We start from the raw sequence: 16,587 nt of genomic DNA on the forward strand, positions 1-16,587 counted from the left end.
TGCTTAATCCAATGATCAAAATGTTTCATTTTAGTGAAAAACCAATTCAAGGCCAAAATAGTACAGTGCTGTGTGGGCCAGGTTGGGATTTGTCTGAGGATTCGATGAACTAATATAAATTATGATGTTATAAAATTTTGACAAATGTTAAGTTGCTGTTTTTTAAAAAGAGTTTAAGTATTCTATAGCCCCAACATGGGGCCCGAACTTACAACCCCGAGATCAAGAGTCGTAAGCTCTGGGGTGCCTGGGTGGCTCAGTTGGTTATGCGGCTGCCTTCGGCTCAGGTCATGATCCGAGGGTCCTGGGACCGAGCCCCAAATCGGGCTACCTGCTTGGCAGAGAGCCTGCTTCTTCCTCTCCCTCTGCCTGCTGCTCTGCTTACTTGTGCTTTCTATCTCTGTTAAATAAATAAATAAAAATCTTTAAAAAAAAAAAATCGTAAGCTCTGAGCCAGCCAGGCGCCCCAGGCTATTATTTTTAGTAAAGTTCAATCTACTTCTTTAAGGTCATACATTGAGGGATTTCTTTTAAAAGAAGTGCTTTATGAGTGGTAGTGTGGATCAGCAAGTTGCTAGACAAGCATGAAAAAGGAAAGATGAAATTCAAAGTAAATCTACATATTTGCAAACACTACTTTAAAGGTTGTTTAAAACACTTGACAATCTAAGAATTTACAAAGTTCTTTTCAAGTGGTTGTTTTCAGATTTTACTCTTTTTCAATGCTCTGTCACGCATGCCTTTGCATTCGCTGTTTGCTCTCCCTGGACTGAGTTTTCTTCAGATTCTCTCATGGCATACTCTCTCTTACTTCATAAAGGCCTTCCTTAACTACCCTAACTAAAATGGCACCCCTCTTCCCCTGCCTTATTTTTATTCATTGTTTTAGTTATCTCCTGACATTAAGTATTAAATATTTGTTCACTGGTTGTCTATTATCCCATGAGACTATAAGCCTTAAGGGGGCAAGGACTTTTTCTGTTTACCATCTAGAATGGTACATGACACACAGAAGGGCTCAATGATTATCTGCTTACAAAAGGAAAAAGGAAACATAGTACCCACCTCCTCAATGAGTTCACAGTCTTCATAAACATAAATTTGAAATTTATATTCATAATCATAAGTTTTTATGAAATTAACTTCTCCTCTTAAGAAAGCATTTAAAAGACTGAATGGATACCAATATGCAGCCCTAAACTTTATAGATAGGGGTGTACTCAAAGTTCCTAAGTCAGTTCTTTTAGAACACATTTTTAAGGAGAATTTAAAAATTGGTGATAAAGGGGCACCTGGGTGGCTCAGTCATTAAGCATCTGCCTTCGGCTCAGGTGATGATCCCAGAGTCCTGGGATCGAGCCCCGCATCAGGCTCCCTGCTCAGTGGGGAGCCTGCTTCTCCCTCTCCCACTCCCCCCTGCTTGTGTTCCCTCTGTGTCTCTCTCTGTCAAATAAATAAATAAAATCTTAAAAAAAAAATTGGTGATAAAAATGGTTACAGATACCAAAATATGTCTCATCCAAACTGCACTATTTCTACTATGTTGTGAATTAAGTAGGCTTTTGAGGGTATTTCATAATCTAATGTTTTTGATGAGGAAATGCTTTCCAGGTCATGTCAGAATAAAAAAATATAACAGTTTGACTTATATAACTAGCCTCAAATACAGATAAGTCAATTCTACAGATAGGTTTTATTTCCACTTTGTCCTCACTCTAGTCAAAGCAATAGCTGCTCACTATGAGGAAAGATCGGAACATGGTTGAGACCCAGAAAAGACTTATTTTCAAGGGGTAAAGATATGAGAGAGGGAATGAGAGTAGAGGAAAGATCAGGTCTTATCTCCAACCCAGCCATATCTGTTGCTCATAAACTGGGTCTCTGCAACTTCAGCAATGCTCTCTATAGTTCCACAGTTACAAAAAAATCCTACCATGACAAACCTGTATATGAGGGTTGAGAAGGTACTAGATATTTATATAGGCATCATTTCTTTGTGAATATGATATAATCCAATTCATTAAAATCATAAAATTCTAGCACTGGAAGAGGGAATCTTAGAGATGATCTTTACTAACTAACTAACCTTCACTGCCTCATCTCCAACACACACACACACACACACACATATATATTCAAAAATAGGGAAAATGAGATATATGATATATAGGAGATTACAATGGAACTGTTTTAAAGGCTTTTTAAAGAATAAACAGCCATTTTTTTAAAAAAAATTATGCTATTGTAATAAACAATGATTTCATCTAATGGAAGCCAAGAAATAACAACAAAATCCTCTAAGCACCAATGGTAAAGTCACAGGGCCCAATCTGAGAAGGAGATAGGGGCTGAGTCATGGAAGATGGTGGTGATATCATGGGAGTTTTACTGCTACTGCTACTGTACAAGAGAGATGATTCTCGGTTGTTTGTTTTGTTTTGGAGTACAACTGTTTCAAAGCATAGAACTACAGCTGTAAACATATATATATATATATATATATGTATGTATATAATACATTTTATTCCTTTATCCATATAATAAAAAGAAAAACCAAGGGAATATATCCAGAAGATACACTCAGAAGACTAAACAAGTCCTTTTTCTATTATTGTATTCTTTTTGAGTATGGTTATTAAATTTGGGAAATATTGTTTACACAGAACACATTTTATGTGAACATTCTGATGAATTGTCTTCAATATGTGAAAGACTAAGTAATTTGCTTGCACTCAAAGACCTAGTTAGCAACAAATAAGGACCACCACATTAATATTTCAAATTCTAAAGTAGCAGTATTCTTTATATACCAAAATTCCTCATAATATATACTACCTAATTTATAAATAGACTGTATGCTCAAAGTTTCTTAGAATTCATTTTCTTTCTTTTTTTAAAGATTTTATTTTTTATTTTATTTCTATAGGGAGAGAGAAAGCACATGCAAGAGGGGAGGGGCAGAGGGAGAGAGAGAATCGCAAACAGGCTCCACACTCAGCAGGGAGCCTGATGCAGGGCTTGATCTCAGGACTCTGAGATCATGACCTGAGCTGAAATCAAGAGCTGGATGCTTAACTGACGGAGCCAACCAGGTACCCCAGAATTCATTTTCTTTACAGACCCAATGTTATTAATGGTACCCAACATTTTGGTCTAGCCTTCGAAAGTCTATTTAACTTATAATGTAGTAGCTGAACTACAACATTAACTCCAAAAGTAGATCTTGTGACTGGGGAACACAGGAGAGAGCACAGGAATGAAGGGCAGTGGAAATAATACTCCTTTCCTATTCTGCACAAGCAGGATATTAGACAAAACACCCAAACTGCCCCAAATGGCACCCTCTCCTTTTCTCTTCTACAGCCTTCTCCTAGGAAAAACTTATTCAGATCCTGTATACCACATTAAGGCTCCATTACCCCCAACAGTCCTAAAATTTCTAGGCTTCAAAATTCTCCTCCACTTCTACCAACTACTACTAGTTAAAACTCTTATTTTATGAGTGTAGCTCATCTCAACTCACAGTTTTGGAAACAAAATTTGATCTACAGGTCCTTCATCTCCGGGGCACATATTTTTAAAAATACTAATAGTCCCTGAATTATTCACCAACGTAAGTGGGGTAGAGAGGCAGGAAAATTCTTTTGTGTACATGAATCATCTGTAATTTGAAAAACACTATATAAGTCAAACTTTTCCTTTCATTTCTTAGATTATGTATGTGTGTGCATGAATGGGGAACATATATTTTAATTTCATATGAGAGAATCCTAGAGGACACTTGTTTGTTATGTTTTACATGGAAAACATTTTAATTGTTCCTTTTAAAAAAAATTTTAATTCCAGTATAGTTAACATACAGTGTTATATCAGTTTCAGATGTAGAATAGAGTAATTCAACAATTCTACACATTACTCAGCGCTCATCATAATAAGTGTACACTTTAGTCCCCATCACCTGTTTCACACATCCCCCTACTGACCTCCCCTCTGGTAAGAGAACACTTGTTTATCTCTTAAAGCTAGAAACAACTCTGTGAAACATTTCCCTATTATATATGCAGTGAAATTCTTCAGCTACTTTAAAAAAGATAAATGTCCTGACATATTTGATAAATTATATCACTCATAAATCAGTAAGTCAATAGATGTGCTAATGAAAATAACAACTGACCCTCCCAAAAGTATCACTTTCTCAAATTCAATGAACCATTTTGCAAACAGAAATTATTGTCTGTAAATAGTACTAGGCAAAAATGCAAATAAGCCAGGGGAAATTCCTAAAATGCATAGTACAGTGGGTAGCATTATAAATAGCATTATATTCCTATAAAAAGATGTGATTTCTTCTATAATTATCTTTTTCATATTATGGAATCAGAGTTGTTATTTGGTTTCATTATGACTAAGCACTCTAGGGTACTAATATCACTTGATAAGAATATGAAATTGCTGAAAGAGTACCCAAAATCCACTTAATGAAACAGAAAGAAAATCACAAGTATTATTACATGTATATATGTGTACAAATGCAAAAGAACATTCCAAGTAAAAAGATTTCTGAATGAGCAAAGTCCTTTCCCTCCTATCTCTTTTAGAGTTCCATCTCTTATAATTAAAAAAAAAAAATTGTTTTGCTTTAGTATATTCTTTTAAGCTCTCAAGATTCTGATCCAAGAAATTAGAAAATAATCAATTCCACAAAATCCATTCACTGGAAATTATTTGAAATCCCAACTCCCAACTTGTAGTGTATATGATACTGTTTCAAAGCTTTATCATAATACAAATTAAAAAGCAGATAGTTGAGAATCACCTAGTAGCAAAAACAAAAGACTGTAAAACAAAGAAGGGGTCTTAAGAAAAATTTTTAGATTCATTTATAACAAGTAAAATTAAGAATATTTTGTCCAGAAGTTCACCAATTTTATCAATCTCATATTAAAAAAAATGGCTTAGTTTAGACTTCCAGAATACACTTGACCTGCCCTATCACCCCTTTATATCTGTCAAAGGAGCATATAAGCACTAGTCCTCATAGAGGAATCACCATTAAAAAAAGTATTTGATTTATGAAAATCATTATAAATTATAGCTTATAAAATTTAATTCAGCTAAAAAACCTCTCACGTGTTAAAATAAACCTACCAGCGTTATGTTGTGATTTGAAGTAGGTAGGAACACACTCAGAATAAATAATGTATTCTCATAGGCTTTACAATGTTAGGTACTTCAAGATGAAGGGGACACAACAACCCCCCAAAACTATATGAACCACAAATGACAAAAAATAGAAATTATAATCCCCCAAAACATTGCATGGATCTCTCAGGGCTTTTCCTTTGCCACACTAGTGGATGACAAAAACATTTAAAAATCTCATATATGTGAATCTTGCTTTATACAAGAAGGTATGTTTCTGAAAACTTTATGTGAATTAAACCTAATTTCAAATCTACTTGAGAAGCTCCTAAACTAAAATGAATAATTTTTTTAAGAATAATTACTTATTCTCACTTTCTCTGTTTCAAGTAAATCAAATGTATAACAATGTGATTTTTCCACAGCAGCATAAATTTCTAGCTTCAGTAAATAATCTTGTCAGAAATTGATGACTTCTTAGAATAGTTTCATATTTTATTTTATTTTTTTTAAAGATTTTATTTATTTGACAGAGAGAGAGACAGCGAGAGAGGGAACACAAGCAGGGGGAGTGGGAGAGGGAGAAGCAGGCTTCCCGCGGAGCAGGGAGCCCGATGCGGGGCTCGATCCCAGGACCCTGGGATCATGACCTGAGCCGAAGGCAGACACTTAACGACTGAGCCACCCAGGCGCCCCACTTAGAATAGTTTTATAGAAATAGTTTTACCTTTATGTAGGTATATGTATGTACATGTGTATCTGTATTGTGTATATAGATATATAGACATACAAAATTATAAGTAAAAAATGAATATATTTTCTTCTTCATTCAGAGTTGCTGAGATACAATACCTGTAATCCTCACATACAGTTCAAGAAATCAAGGAAATGTTGGATTTATTCTGTGATTCTCCCCCTAACCAGGCACACAGTGTATAGTATCACCAAACTATTTCTAGTTGCTGTATACAAATTATGTGGAAAACTAACAAAAACGGGAAAGTGGGGATGAGGGGACTGAATCACAGAATAGTAAGAATTAATAAAACCTTTTTCTATTTAGAATTCAGTTAGTGAAGCTGACACACTGCCCTTGGTTACACAACAACTTAAAAGACAGAAAATATTTGTCTATGTATCTTGAATCAATTTCAATAACCAGATTAACTGACTCATATAATATTAGTCAAAGGGTAATGTTTAATGACCACAAGCCCACCGAGGCATATGCAAATATACATGTTTATACACATACCCATGCACACAAGAAGTCTGAATGTCTTAAATGTTAGTTATATTTTTCAGTTGAATATTAACGTGTAGCATATATAAGCAATAAAATGGAATTATCCTTTACCAATAGTTTTAAGATAGGGGCAAGAGAACACAAAAATGAAACATAATTGGAAGCTATGTAGGTATACAAAATATCTAAAATTAGTTTGCTCTACTGACTTCATAACTGGATGGCATATACTACTTACAGAGCAACATAGGTACAAAGATTGAAATTTAAACCCCTGATCAGCACGGGAGTTTTGACCTGCTCCGTTTCCGACCTGGGCTGGTTCACCCCTCCTTAGGCAACCTGGTGGTCCCCCGCTCCCGGGAGGTCACCATATTGATGCCGAACTTAGTGCGGACACCCGATCGGCATAGCGCACTACAGCCCAGAACTCCTGGGCTCAAGCGATCCTCCTGCCTCAGCCTCCCGAGTAGCTGGGACTACAGGCGCGCGCCACCGCGCCCGGCTGAAATTTAAACCCCTAATTAAGCAATGGTTTGACAGTTCTAATGTCCTGTACCTGCCTGATACCGTAACTCAGTAGGCAATCTCAAATGAAAATTAATATGGCAGACAATACAATTTTAGTTATAAGTAACAACTGATCGTTTTTAAAAAATGAAATCCTCAAATGTTCAAAAATCACTGGCACTCACCAAGACAACTTCTGCATTCAAAGAACAGCAATTTGTAATAATAAAAAAGGTTTCTGTGGATTCCCCTTACAACATCTTGATTACTGTCATCTGATCATAACACAACCATACTATCCCGGCTGCCATGTCAGCTTCTCTTCAAGGGGCTAGGTCTTAATCATAAATCAACGAAATGACTAATTCACATCGTTAAAACCAGCGAGTAGATTTCCGTTTTTTACATCTTTCAAAAGGTCAATGTACCTACTCAATAACAAAACAGACTTATCTTTCAAAATGCTTCCTTCTTTTCTAGGATTGAAAAAGAATGTTAGCATTTAAATTTAAAGTAAACTCCAACTAGTAATTGAAATGTTCATTACGTCTGAAATGGTGACCCCCTAAAATATAGTTTCCTATATTCTTCCTATTCCTATATTCTACTCTAACTAGTAATTAAAATGTTCATTATGTCTGAAATGGTGACCCACTAAACTACAGTTTCCTACAGTCTTCCTCTTATGGCCCAAATCACAAATCCCTCCTCCTCCTCTTTCCTGACCGTTTAAAATAGCTTTCTAGATCTAAAAGACCCATGAAAATATTTATTACTGCTTCCTGCATCAGTCTTAATTTGCTACACTAATATTATATAATAACTTTAAAAAACAAAACTTTTTCTTTTGCTAAAGGAGCAACTAATGCAAATGGAGCTTAGATTTTATAAATGCTAGAAAGAGATGCTAACACAAATTAAACGATTTAGTAGTTAAAATGTATCTGAACTGTTTACATCTGCTTGCAGTGTAATGATGAAAATGATGAAAACCTAGTGTTCATATCCTTCATAATAAAAATTTATTCTGCACTTTAATACAAAGGCTATGTTGCATAAACAGAGGATTTAAAGCTGTAGCAGAGTGGCTGAATGAAAGGAAAATGGCAATCTTTCTGGCTCCAGGAGATGCCATTCCCTATCACACAATGTTTCCCACTCATAAATACATGACAAATACTTCCTCAATCATTTTTTATGAGCAGGGATGCACAGGGGGTAGTCAATGGCTAGCTTGAGGGAAAATAGGAACAGCAGGCGGCAGAAACTGTACAGAAAATGGCTATGTGGTAAATTCTCTTCTGGAACATCACTCAGTTACCCAGTCTTTGATCTTTCAGCTACAATTACACTAACTTGCACAAGATCTGATTCCCCCACCCCCCCAGCAAACATACACACAACCCCAAACCAGATCATTAGTTATATATAAAATCTAAAATTTGGTTTTATAAATAGGATCATCCATACCTCTACATCTTTATAAATTAAAATTTGCTATTTAGACAAGAGTTTGCTTTCAATTGGCTATAACCATATCATCATCACAACTGGTCTCACAAAAAACATGGGGTGTCTGGCGACAGCTAAATCACAGACTGGCGTCTCCCAAGCAGTCTGTCTACCATTAGGGTCTGGGAAATGGTATTTACTATACAATTAGAGCCAGGGAGTTCTACCTGTAATCATCCAGATACAGGTGTGAGAAGCCCCTTTGGGCAAGGAAACTGACTCATCCCTTTTCATGTAAACTTTGATGTCTGTATTGTTTCATGAAGCCTCAGGAAACCTTACCATTCATACTACAATAAGATTTATTAACTGAGATCAAGTAATAAACTTTAAAATTCCTTCCCAAAGGTAACAATTTTTAACACATTAATCACCAAATTTATAAGAATTTGAAACAAGACAGTACTGATTATTTTAAAGTTAACTATCTATTGGAGGACACTGACCAGTCAGAATTGAATTTTCATGTTAAGTTTATGCTTTCTAGAACACTGCCCATAAAGAGGACAAATTCAGTTTCCTATCAGGAACACAAAATGTCTTAAAGTAATATCAACAGGGCATTTCTGGTTGCAGTAATTTCACAGAATTTATTCTAATCATTTATTGGAGTTAACCATCTGACATTAATTATTGTTTTGGCTTCCAGTCTATGAATGTTTATTTTTCAGTTTAAAGCTTCTCACTCTTTGATATCATATGGAAATGAGAATTTTTAATGGAAAATTGAAACCATGTGCATCTAAGTACTTAATGAAGTACAGGGAAAAACCGACAATATATTTTAGGAGAACGCAGATATTTTGCTTTGGATAGTTTTGATTTGTTTGTATGACTTAATAGCATAAAATACTGAGGGTCCTGTGAGGCAAGTCAAAGTGAGTGCAATGCCAAATGTGTACATGCCCCACATGTTACATGAACATAGGAGTTTTTGAAGTTATTAGTGAATGAAAGAAAACCTTGTACATTTGGGTTACATGTCAAAAAAATGTTAACACATGAATGCAGCTTTTACCTTTGTACACTTTAAAAGTGTTTGAAACAGATAACTGATTTTCCTCTCCCCATCCCACACACAGTTTTTTTAACTGAAAAAAAATTTTGAAGCATTGGGTCTGGATTTTAAAACTTATGCTCAGCTATAATCTCAAGTGGGTATTTTAAGGCCACATATAATATCAACATAGTTAGAAATTCCTAGTTTAGAAAGTTTTATTGCTCTAACTACATTTATTCTCATTTTGCAGAGGAAACAAACAATAACGTCTATTAAATTTAAATTTAATAAGTAAATACGCATGATTCAATATTGCCTAACTTAATTCTGTTTGTTTTTTCTTAAGTTCTCTCTTAGAGATCAATTAGGAGATCAATTAGGAGATTCATCTCAGAATGTATAAAACCAGACAAAGCTTTCTCATCCATTTTAAACTTCATAATAATGAGAAAAATATTAAAATCTAACATAGTCGTAAGTTCATATGTATGTGTGTTTGTGGGTAGAGACAGGATATGTCTGAATATATCTAGGTGGAAACACTTACCATTTGTTTTTCTTTCTAATGTAGTCTTTTTCAGAAAGATTAACCAAGTAGACCATTGGTTTTGAAGTCAGAAATAAGTGTTTATTCAACACTTCAATCTAAAGTGGGAAACCGAGAAAGAATCCTTTTTAAAAGTTGAATAACTTGAAAATAAACTCTTTTCAAACAAGTAGCCATTTTCATTTTCATAATTCTTGTTTCTTAAGAGATTAGCAGTTATGAAATATCAGGAGTAGGGGAAAAGAAAATAATAACAAGCCCGGGAATAAGCAATCATTGACAGAAATAAAGTTTAACTAGATATTACCAGTAATAATATATAAAATAATGGAAAATCTAATTTGTTCTCTAAGAAGTCAAAGCCAAGGCAGGAATAGAAGGCATGATATTTATAACTTACCTCTTTGTCATTCCAATCATGATAGAAGCGAACAGGTTTCTTCTGATCTATAACCCAGGATTTGACTTTGCACATTATATCCTGCACAACATTGAGAAAAAAGTAAATACAAGATGGACACTAAACATTTAGATACTAAATACTAAAATTAAGAGTTTTCAAATCCTCAGAGTAAAAACAGTCAATTTTATATGAAAGGGGAACTAAGTCACACACATAATTATTTTTTAATACCTCATCAAAAATCCAAATATCAATGAAACGTTGTTGTGGCATTAACATTTTAATATATATGTGGAATACTAGCAAAATTAGTAACAGTCTTAAAAATTTCAAGACAATTCACATACACCAAAGACTGTAAGAGCTAATAGTATTTCAACATCACCTAGTGATGCCACTTACAAGATAAACATGCTATTAGGAAATGGAGGGAGGGGGGAATACTGGAAAGAGACGGAATTATAATTTTTTCCTTAAAAAGAAAAACAAAATAGATGAAATTGAACCTATTATTGATGATCTACCCTCCAAAATATTAAATCAACTGACCAAACCCTTTTAATTCGGAATTAATTTTTTGCCAACACCTTCTTCCTGCCCACTTCTCCTGTCCCTGCTCCAACACCGCCCCCCCCCCCCCCCCCCCCCCGCAACCTGCCAAAGCCTCCATTACACAATGGCAAGAGCCCTGCACTGGTGACCTCCAACCAGCTGCATTCACTTTCAGAACATCTCTCTCTGCTGGAAATCTAAAGGCCTTTTAGTTAGCAAGCTAGTGTGCATTCAGAAGGAGTAACTGCAGGAAGAGCCCAATGTGCTTTGTTTCTCTAGCCTTTCTTCACAGAAAGATTAATCATCTGTGAAATGGAAACGGCAAACAGCAAGTGACACAAACTGAACCCTTCAAGTCTTTCCTCATCAGTTTTGTGGTTCTGAATCTAAAAGCTGCGTGTGGCAAGGTTCTTCTTACAGGCAGGTGTTAATAAAAGGCTCTTGGGTCTGAAAGGTCAAACTTAGCTCTTCCAGAAGAAGTGCGTTTGAGAGTCATCTGGTTTTTTGTTGTTGTTGTTAAAGATAATTTATGGATATGTTTTAAATATGCATTTCTCACAAATTTATTGTAATACACAGTTATTAGCAATAGATTTTTTAGGTTTTCATCGATGTATTTACTTTACCATAAATCAGTTATCTTTCTATAAATATCCCCTTGTATAAATTACCTCAATATTTAGTATACCTTCCTTCCAAATCTTGCTGTTACCAACAGGAAAAATAAGGAAAAAGCCCTATGTCCTTAGATCCTGATTTGAAACTCTCCAGGAAAAAGACTTCCCACAGATTTTAACAAGGAAGGGGTAAGCTGAAAACTTTTAATGAAATCTAACGTGTTCTGCTTACGAATAATCACTTTTACTCTTCTATAACTGAATTTCACTCATAAATGTTTAAAAGTGGCTAATGTAACACCATTTCCTACAAGGAGAAGATCAAAGTGCTATATTACAAATGCGTTATGATTAAAAAAGCCCTGTGCAGCCTTGCTATTAACTGTTCTTTAAACCCTAAAAGGCTTCCCATAGATCTCACTTGGCACTGCATATACAACCTTTGACAAGTAATGTAGACCATTTTTATTCATTGCCTAAAATTGTAGGCAATTATGTGCGTCACACTGGCCACCTGCAAATTCTGAATGCCTGCTCCAGTTGTCAGTGCAAAAAACTAATGTCGGAGGGGATTAATCTAGGGGGAGAGAGTCCTCTTTAATGGCTCCAGCAGGTGAAATGGCCCAGCTGGTTACTATGATGAGTGGCCAGAACAGCTTATGTAGAGACACGCAACAAGATTATACAAAAGAAGGAGAAGACAGTGGTACCATCTTATATTTGGTTCCATTAGTTTTTTCAATTAAAAAAAGAAAAGAGAAGAAAACAGACAAAAGAAAGCCAAACCAAAAATAAGGAAGGAAATTAAATTTTAATCATATAAAAAGTATAATATACTTTTGTAACTATAAACATTTTTATAAAACCAAAGGGCCCCAATAAATGATGATCACTAGTGAAGGAATTTCAGTATTTCTCTTTCATTTTAAATTAACTACACAATGACTCCAGACATTGAAATCTTATCACATAATCTTTTTGGCATTCGTTTTTTTTCTCCTCACACCAACACATTATACTACAAATTAGAAACAGTCAATTTTAAAGAGAATTTACTCATAATTAAAGTTCTCAAACAGTACATTCATTAAAGCCACATTTAAACCTTTTAAGAAAAAATTTATAGGGTATAACCAAATATTTGACGAGTTGAAAGTAAAAATGTTTTAAAATTTTAAATGTTTTATTTTTTACCCAATACTCTCTTCATTAGCCCCATAAAAGATTTAACAAACAAGAAAAGACACCTTAGATTATTAAAAGATGCCAGTTTACTTAAGACAAAAAAAGATCGCTCTCAGGTAAGAATATCTTATATAAATAATCATTATATGGTAAAGTTGTGATGTGCTGTTATTCTTACATAAGAATTTTAATTTTAGCAAAAAATTAAAAGATGTTTTATGTTCCTTATCTGAAAAACTTTTTTTTTTTAAAGATTTTATTTATTTATATGAGAGAGAGAGACAGCGAGAACAGAACACAAGCAGGGGGAGTGGGAATGGGAGAAGCAGGCTTCCCGCCGAGCAGGGAGCCTGATGTGGGACTCAATCCCAGGACCCTGGGATCATGACCTGAGCCGAAGGCAGATGCTTAACGACTGAGCCACCCAGGCACCCGTTTTATCTGAAAAACTTCTAAGCAGATGAACGAAAACATTTGGACAAATCTGTATATAATACTTAATGGACTAAAATTTTTCTTATGCTTATATATATTAATACTTATGATGAGAACAATAAAACGCTCCAGTTAACCGAGAAAATAATCTAATACATACTTACCCTACTCCTAACAATACAATAAACGCAATCCAAAAAACACAGAAACACCTTAATGCTTGAGGCATCAGAAGTTACTTTAGGATTTCATAATTTCTTTAGCAACATGATTATGTAGAAATACAGACGTAGGAGGATAACTTTTGTTTTGATAACTTTAACAAAGTCTTCACTTTCAAAATCCTGTAACATAATGAAGATTATGCAAAATTTCCTAGATATGTGAACTTTTGGGTTATTTTGCAGTGGTATGAGTATACTGATTGGAGAGGTAACAGCTTAATGCTTAAGTGTGAAAATAAATCCTAGGTCTACCATTCACCAGGTCTGTGGCCCATTACTTCATTGATAAACATAGATGATGACACTATCTACTCCGGGGGGTTGTCGTGAAGATCAAGAGAGAGAATGCATATAAGGTGTTTAGCACAGTGCTCGGCACAGAGTAAGTTCTCAGTAAATGTGTGCTGGTGCCATTGTTATTATGATGGTTGAAAGATTAAATACCAGTCGTCTACAAAACGGCAACACAATCTCTTGGGTACTCCCTTAACGCATATAGACATCTTCTCCAATCTGAATGCTGTTCATTAGTCCTTTTCTTCACATTTCTGAAGGTTTACCAACATATTGGCTTTCTTAGTGAAATCTCAATTCAGGCATCTAGTCTTCACATTCTACAAGAACTAGTTTTTACTGAACAACTACCTTTTAACTAAAAAGAAAATCCAAACTCACCTTGAATTCCTCACTCATATGCTTTGACTCTTCTTACTAATAGTCTCACATTTAACTTAAGAAATGCTCTATTTTCTTGATGTATTTTATTATTGTGTTAATAGCAGTTGTAATGTATTTAGGCTCACAGAGAACGTGTGATTTGCCTAAATTCCCATAGCCAGTAAGTGGCAGAGCTAAGATTCAAGTTCAGGTCTAAGTGACTCAGAAATTCATGTTCTGCCCAATCACCCTGGCCTATTTGTCTTCCTCACTGTTTTTCCAACTGCTCTTTGATTAGCCTAGTTATTCCCAAGGTTGTTATTCCAGGTCCTCATTCTTGGTCCAAGGTCATCAGGGAAATTTACTATCGGGATTAATAATACCTGATTGTCAATCCATGTATTACAAAAATCATATTTTTCTTTGCACGCAATAACATAACTGACTTTCCAAGACTACATACTAGACTTCTCTATTTTGGTATTCTTCAGTTTCCAGAGCAAGAATTATTAATCTGTGACCCATAACTAGATTTCAGGGGTTTCTTAACACCCTGAAATTGTATATAAAGTTCTATGTTTATGTGCCTTTGAGGGATGATGGCACATATCTTCCAAATGCTTTTAAGAGGAATTCATCATCCCCAAATCCAAGAACCTGGGTTATGAGTGACTTTGTAGCAATATTCAAATGCCCCAACAACAGCCAATTAAGTATATGTTCTAGGTCCATAGACTCCCAGACCTGAGGTCCAGAGACACTAACTTAAAACTTGTTTCGGCCAGACCCTCACTCAAAATTCATCTGTACTGATCAACACCATGCTGATAAAAATTCTAGCCACTACAACATATAACACAATTCTAGTTAAAATCTTAACAGGGATGTTGGAGAATGTTACAAATTGAATATATCATTATTCTAAAAAAAAAAAAAATGAACTGCTTGAGAGTAAAAAATATTTAGAGAGAAAAATATATGACTTGCCTTGCTATGTATTAAACCATAAAGCTACAGTAATTAGAATAGTGTGATACTAGCACAAGAAGAGAGATTTGGATTAGGGACAACCTAAAAACCCATTAATTGGAGATTTGCTAATGAATTATGGGACATTCATAGAACGGTTTTTATCCATTAAGACAAGACATAGCTGTATGTACATTTGCATGGGAAAATGTCCAATTTAATGCATTGCTAAGTGAAAAAAGCAGGTTCAGAACAACGAAATAAAGTTAAGAATATGAATTTTGCCATCAAAAAGATTTGGGTTTGAGTTCTGGCTCTGCCACTTTCTACCTGTATAACTTTGGGACAGTTACTTAACATCTCTAATTTTGTTTTTGTAAAATTGGGATAACTCCAATTCAACACATGGTGATTATGAGGATTAAATGAGAAAATATGTGTAAAGTAACTGCCTCAGCTCCAGGCACATAGTAAATGCTCAATAGGTATTAAGTATTATTATTTATGGCAGAATGTATAATGTGATCCCAATTGTGGTTTTGAAACTATATATAATACATACATACAAATGCACTCAAATAATGAAACTAGATAGATGCCATACCAAATTGTTAGCAATAGAAATTTCTAGAAGATTGGATACCAGAGAAGCTTTACCTTTCTGCCTTCTTTTTTAAAACTACAATGCTGTTTTATTTATTCTTAACCAAAAAACATCATCTTTACAATAGGAAAAGAAATAAAGATATTTACAGCGTGAGGGGGAAGGGAGGCTTCATCTATTCACTGCTCACCATCTGTAATCCTAAAATTTGATGACTAAATAGATAAGACCTGGCAATTTATCAAGGTGACTCACTCTTATTCTGTAATAATTATAGCTTCCAAGTCTGATACTTCTAACTAGCCAAATCCACTATCCCAATACCTGATGCTGACACCCAGATGAGCTGATCTGTGCTGGTTAGGTGGCTTTAACTAACACACAGTCAACAATGCACTCAGACCAAAATAATGGGGGTCAGGGCTTCAGCTCAAAAAGTCTGGCTAGGAGTCCAGTAATACAGCTTCTTCTTGCTCCAACCCAGAGTATCCCCTTTAAATATCCCAAGTTGAGGACAGATCAATCTATGTTTTCTCTCACGAAACAGACCTTCGTTGTATATTCTAACTTGATATTTAGGATCTGCCTGAATCAGAATATTAAACATTTGTTGCTCTACTAAATGAATGCTGTTTATGGAGACCAGAGTACTGATCCTTGACTACCATCTTTTTATATACTTCAGTGACTAAAACTCCCAGTAAAGAATCAACAAAAGACTCAACTAAGCCAATTGGCAGCAATGCTCTGCATGGCTCTGTGTGTGTGTGTGTGTGTGCACGTGCATGCATATGTGTGTAAGGAAGCTATCATCCAAGAATCAAAATAATAGGTTAATTCTACCAATAATGGGGGTAGAATGTATGTTGGTAGTTGTGGGTTTTTGGTTATGTGATTCACTGAAGTAAACAGTGAGAACTTAACACAGCAAAGCTCTTGGCCTTTTGGCCATAAACTGAGTGGCAACCAGAATGGACACCCAAT

At 35.0% G+C, this 16,587-nt stretch overlaps 1 protein-coding gene across 1 annotated transcript in view; it reads right to left on the bottom strand.

Annotated features, from left to right (window-relative positions):
* OLA1 (Obg like ATPase 1) overlaps nucleotides 1-16,587 on the bottom strand; it is a 187,771-nt gene that overhangs the window by 42,025 nt on the left and 129,159 nt on the right. Inside the window, exons 6-7 of the mRNA XM_045868595.3 lie at nucleotides 10,358-10,438; nucleotides 9,958-10,055 (exon numbers count right to left, since the gene is read on the bottom strand). Of these exons, the coding sequence (XP_045724551.1) occupies nucleotides 9,958-10,055; nucleotides 10,358-10,438 (179 nt within the window). The remainder of the gene's footprint in view (nucleotides 1-9,957; nucleotides 10,056-10,357; nucleotides 10,439-16,587) is intronic.

The sequence above is a fragment of the Mirounga angustirostris genome, unplaced genomic scaffold, assembly GCF_029215605.1.
Source record: "Mirounga angustirostris isolate CCGP_5_RB_7025 unplaced genomic scaffold, mMirAng1.0.hap1 SCAF_3, whole genome shotgun sequence".
In the NCBI taxonomy this organism is placed as follows: domain Eukaryota; kingdom Metazoa; phylum Chordata; class Mammalia; order Carnivora; family Phocidae; genus Mirounga; species Mirounga angustirostris.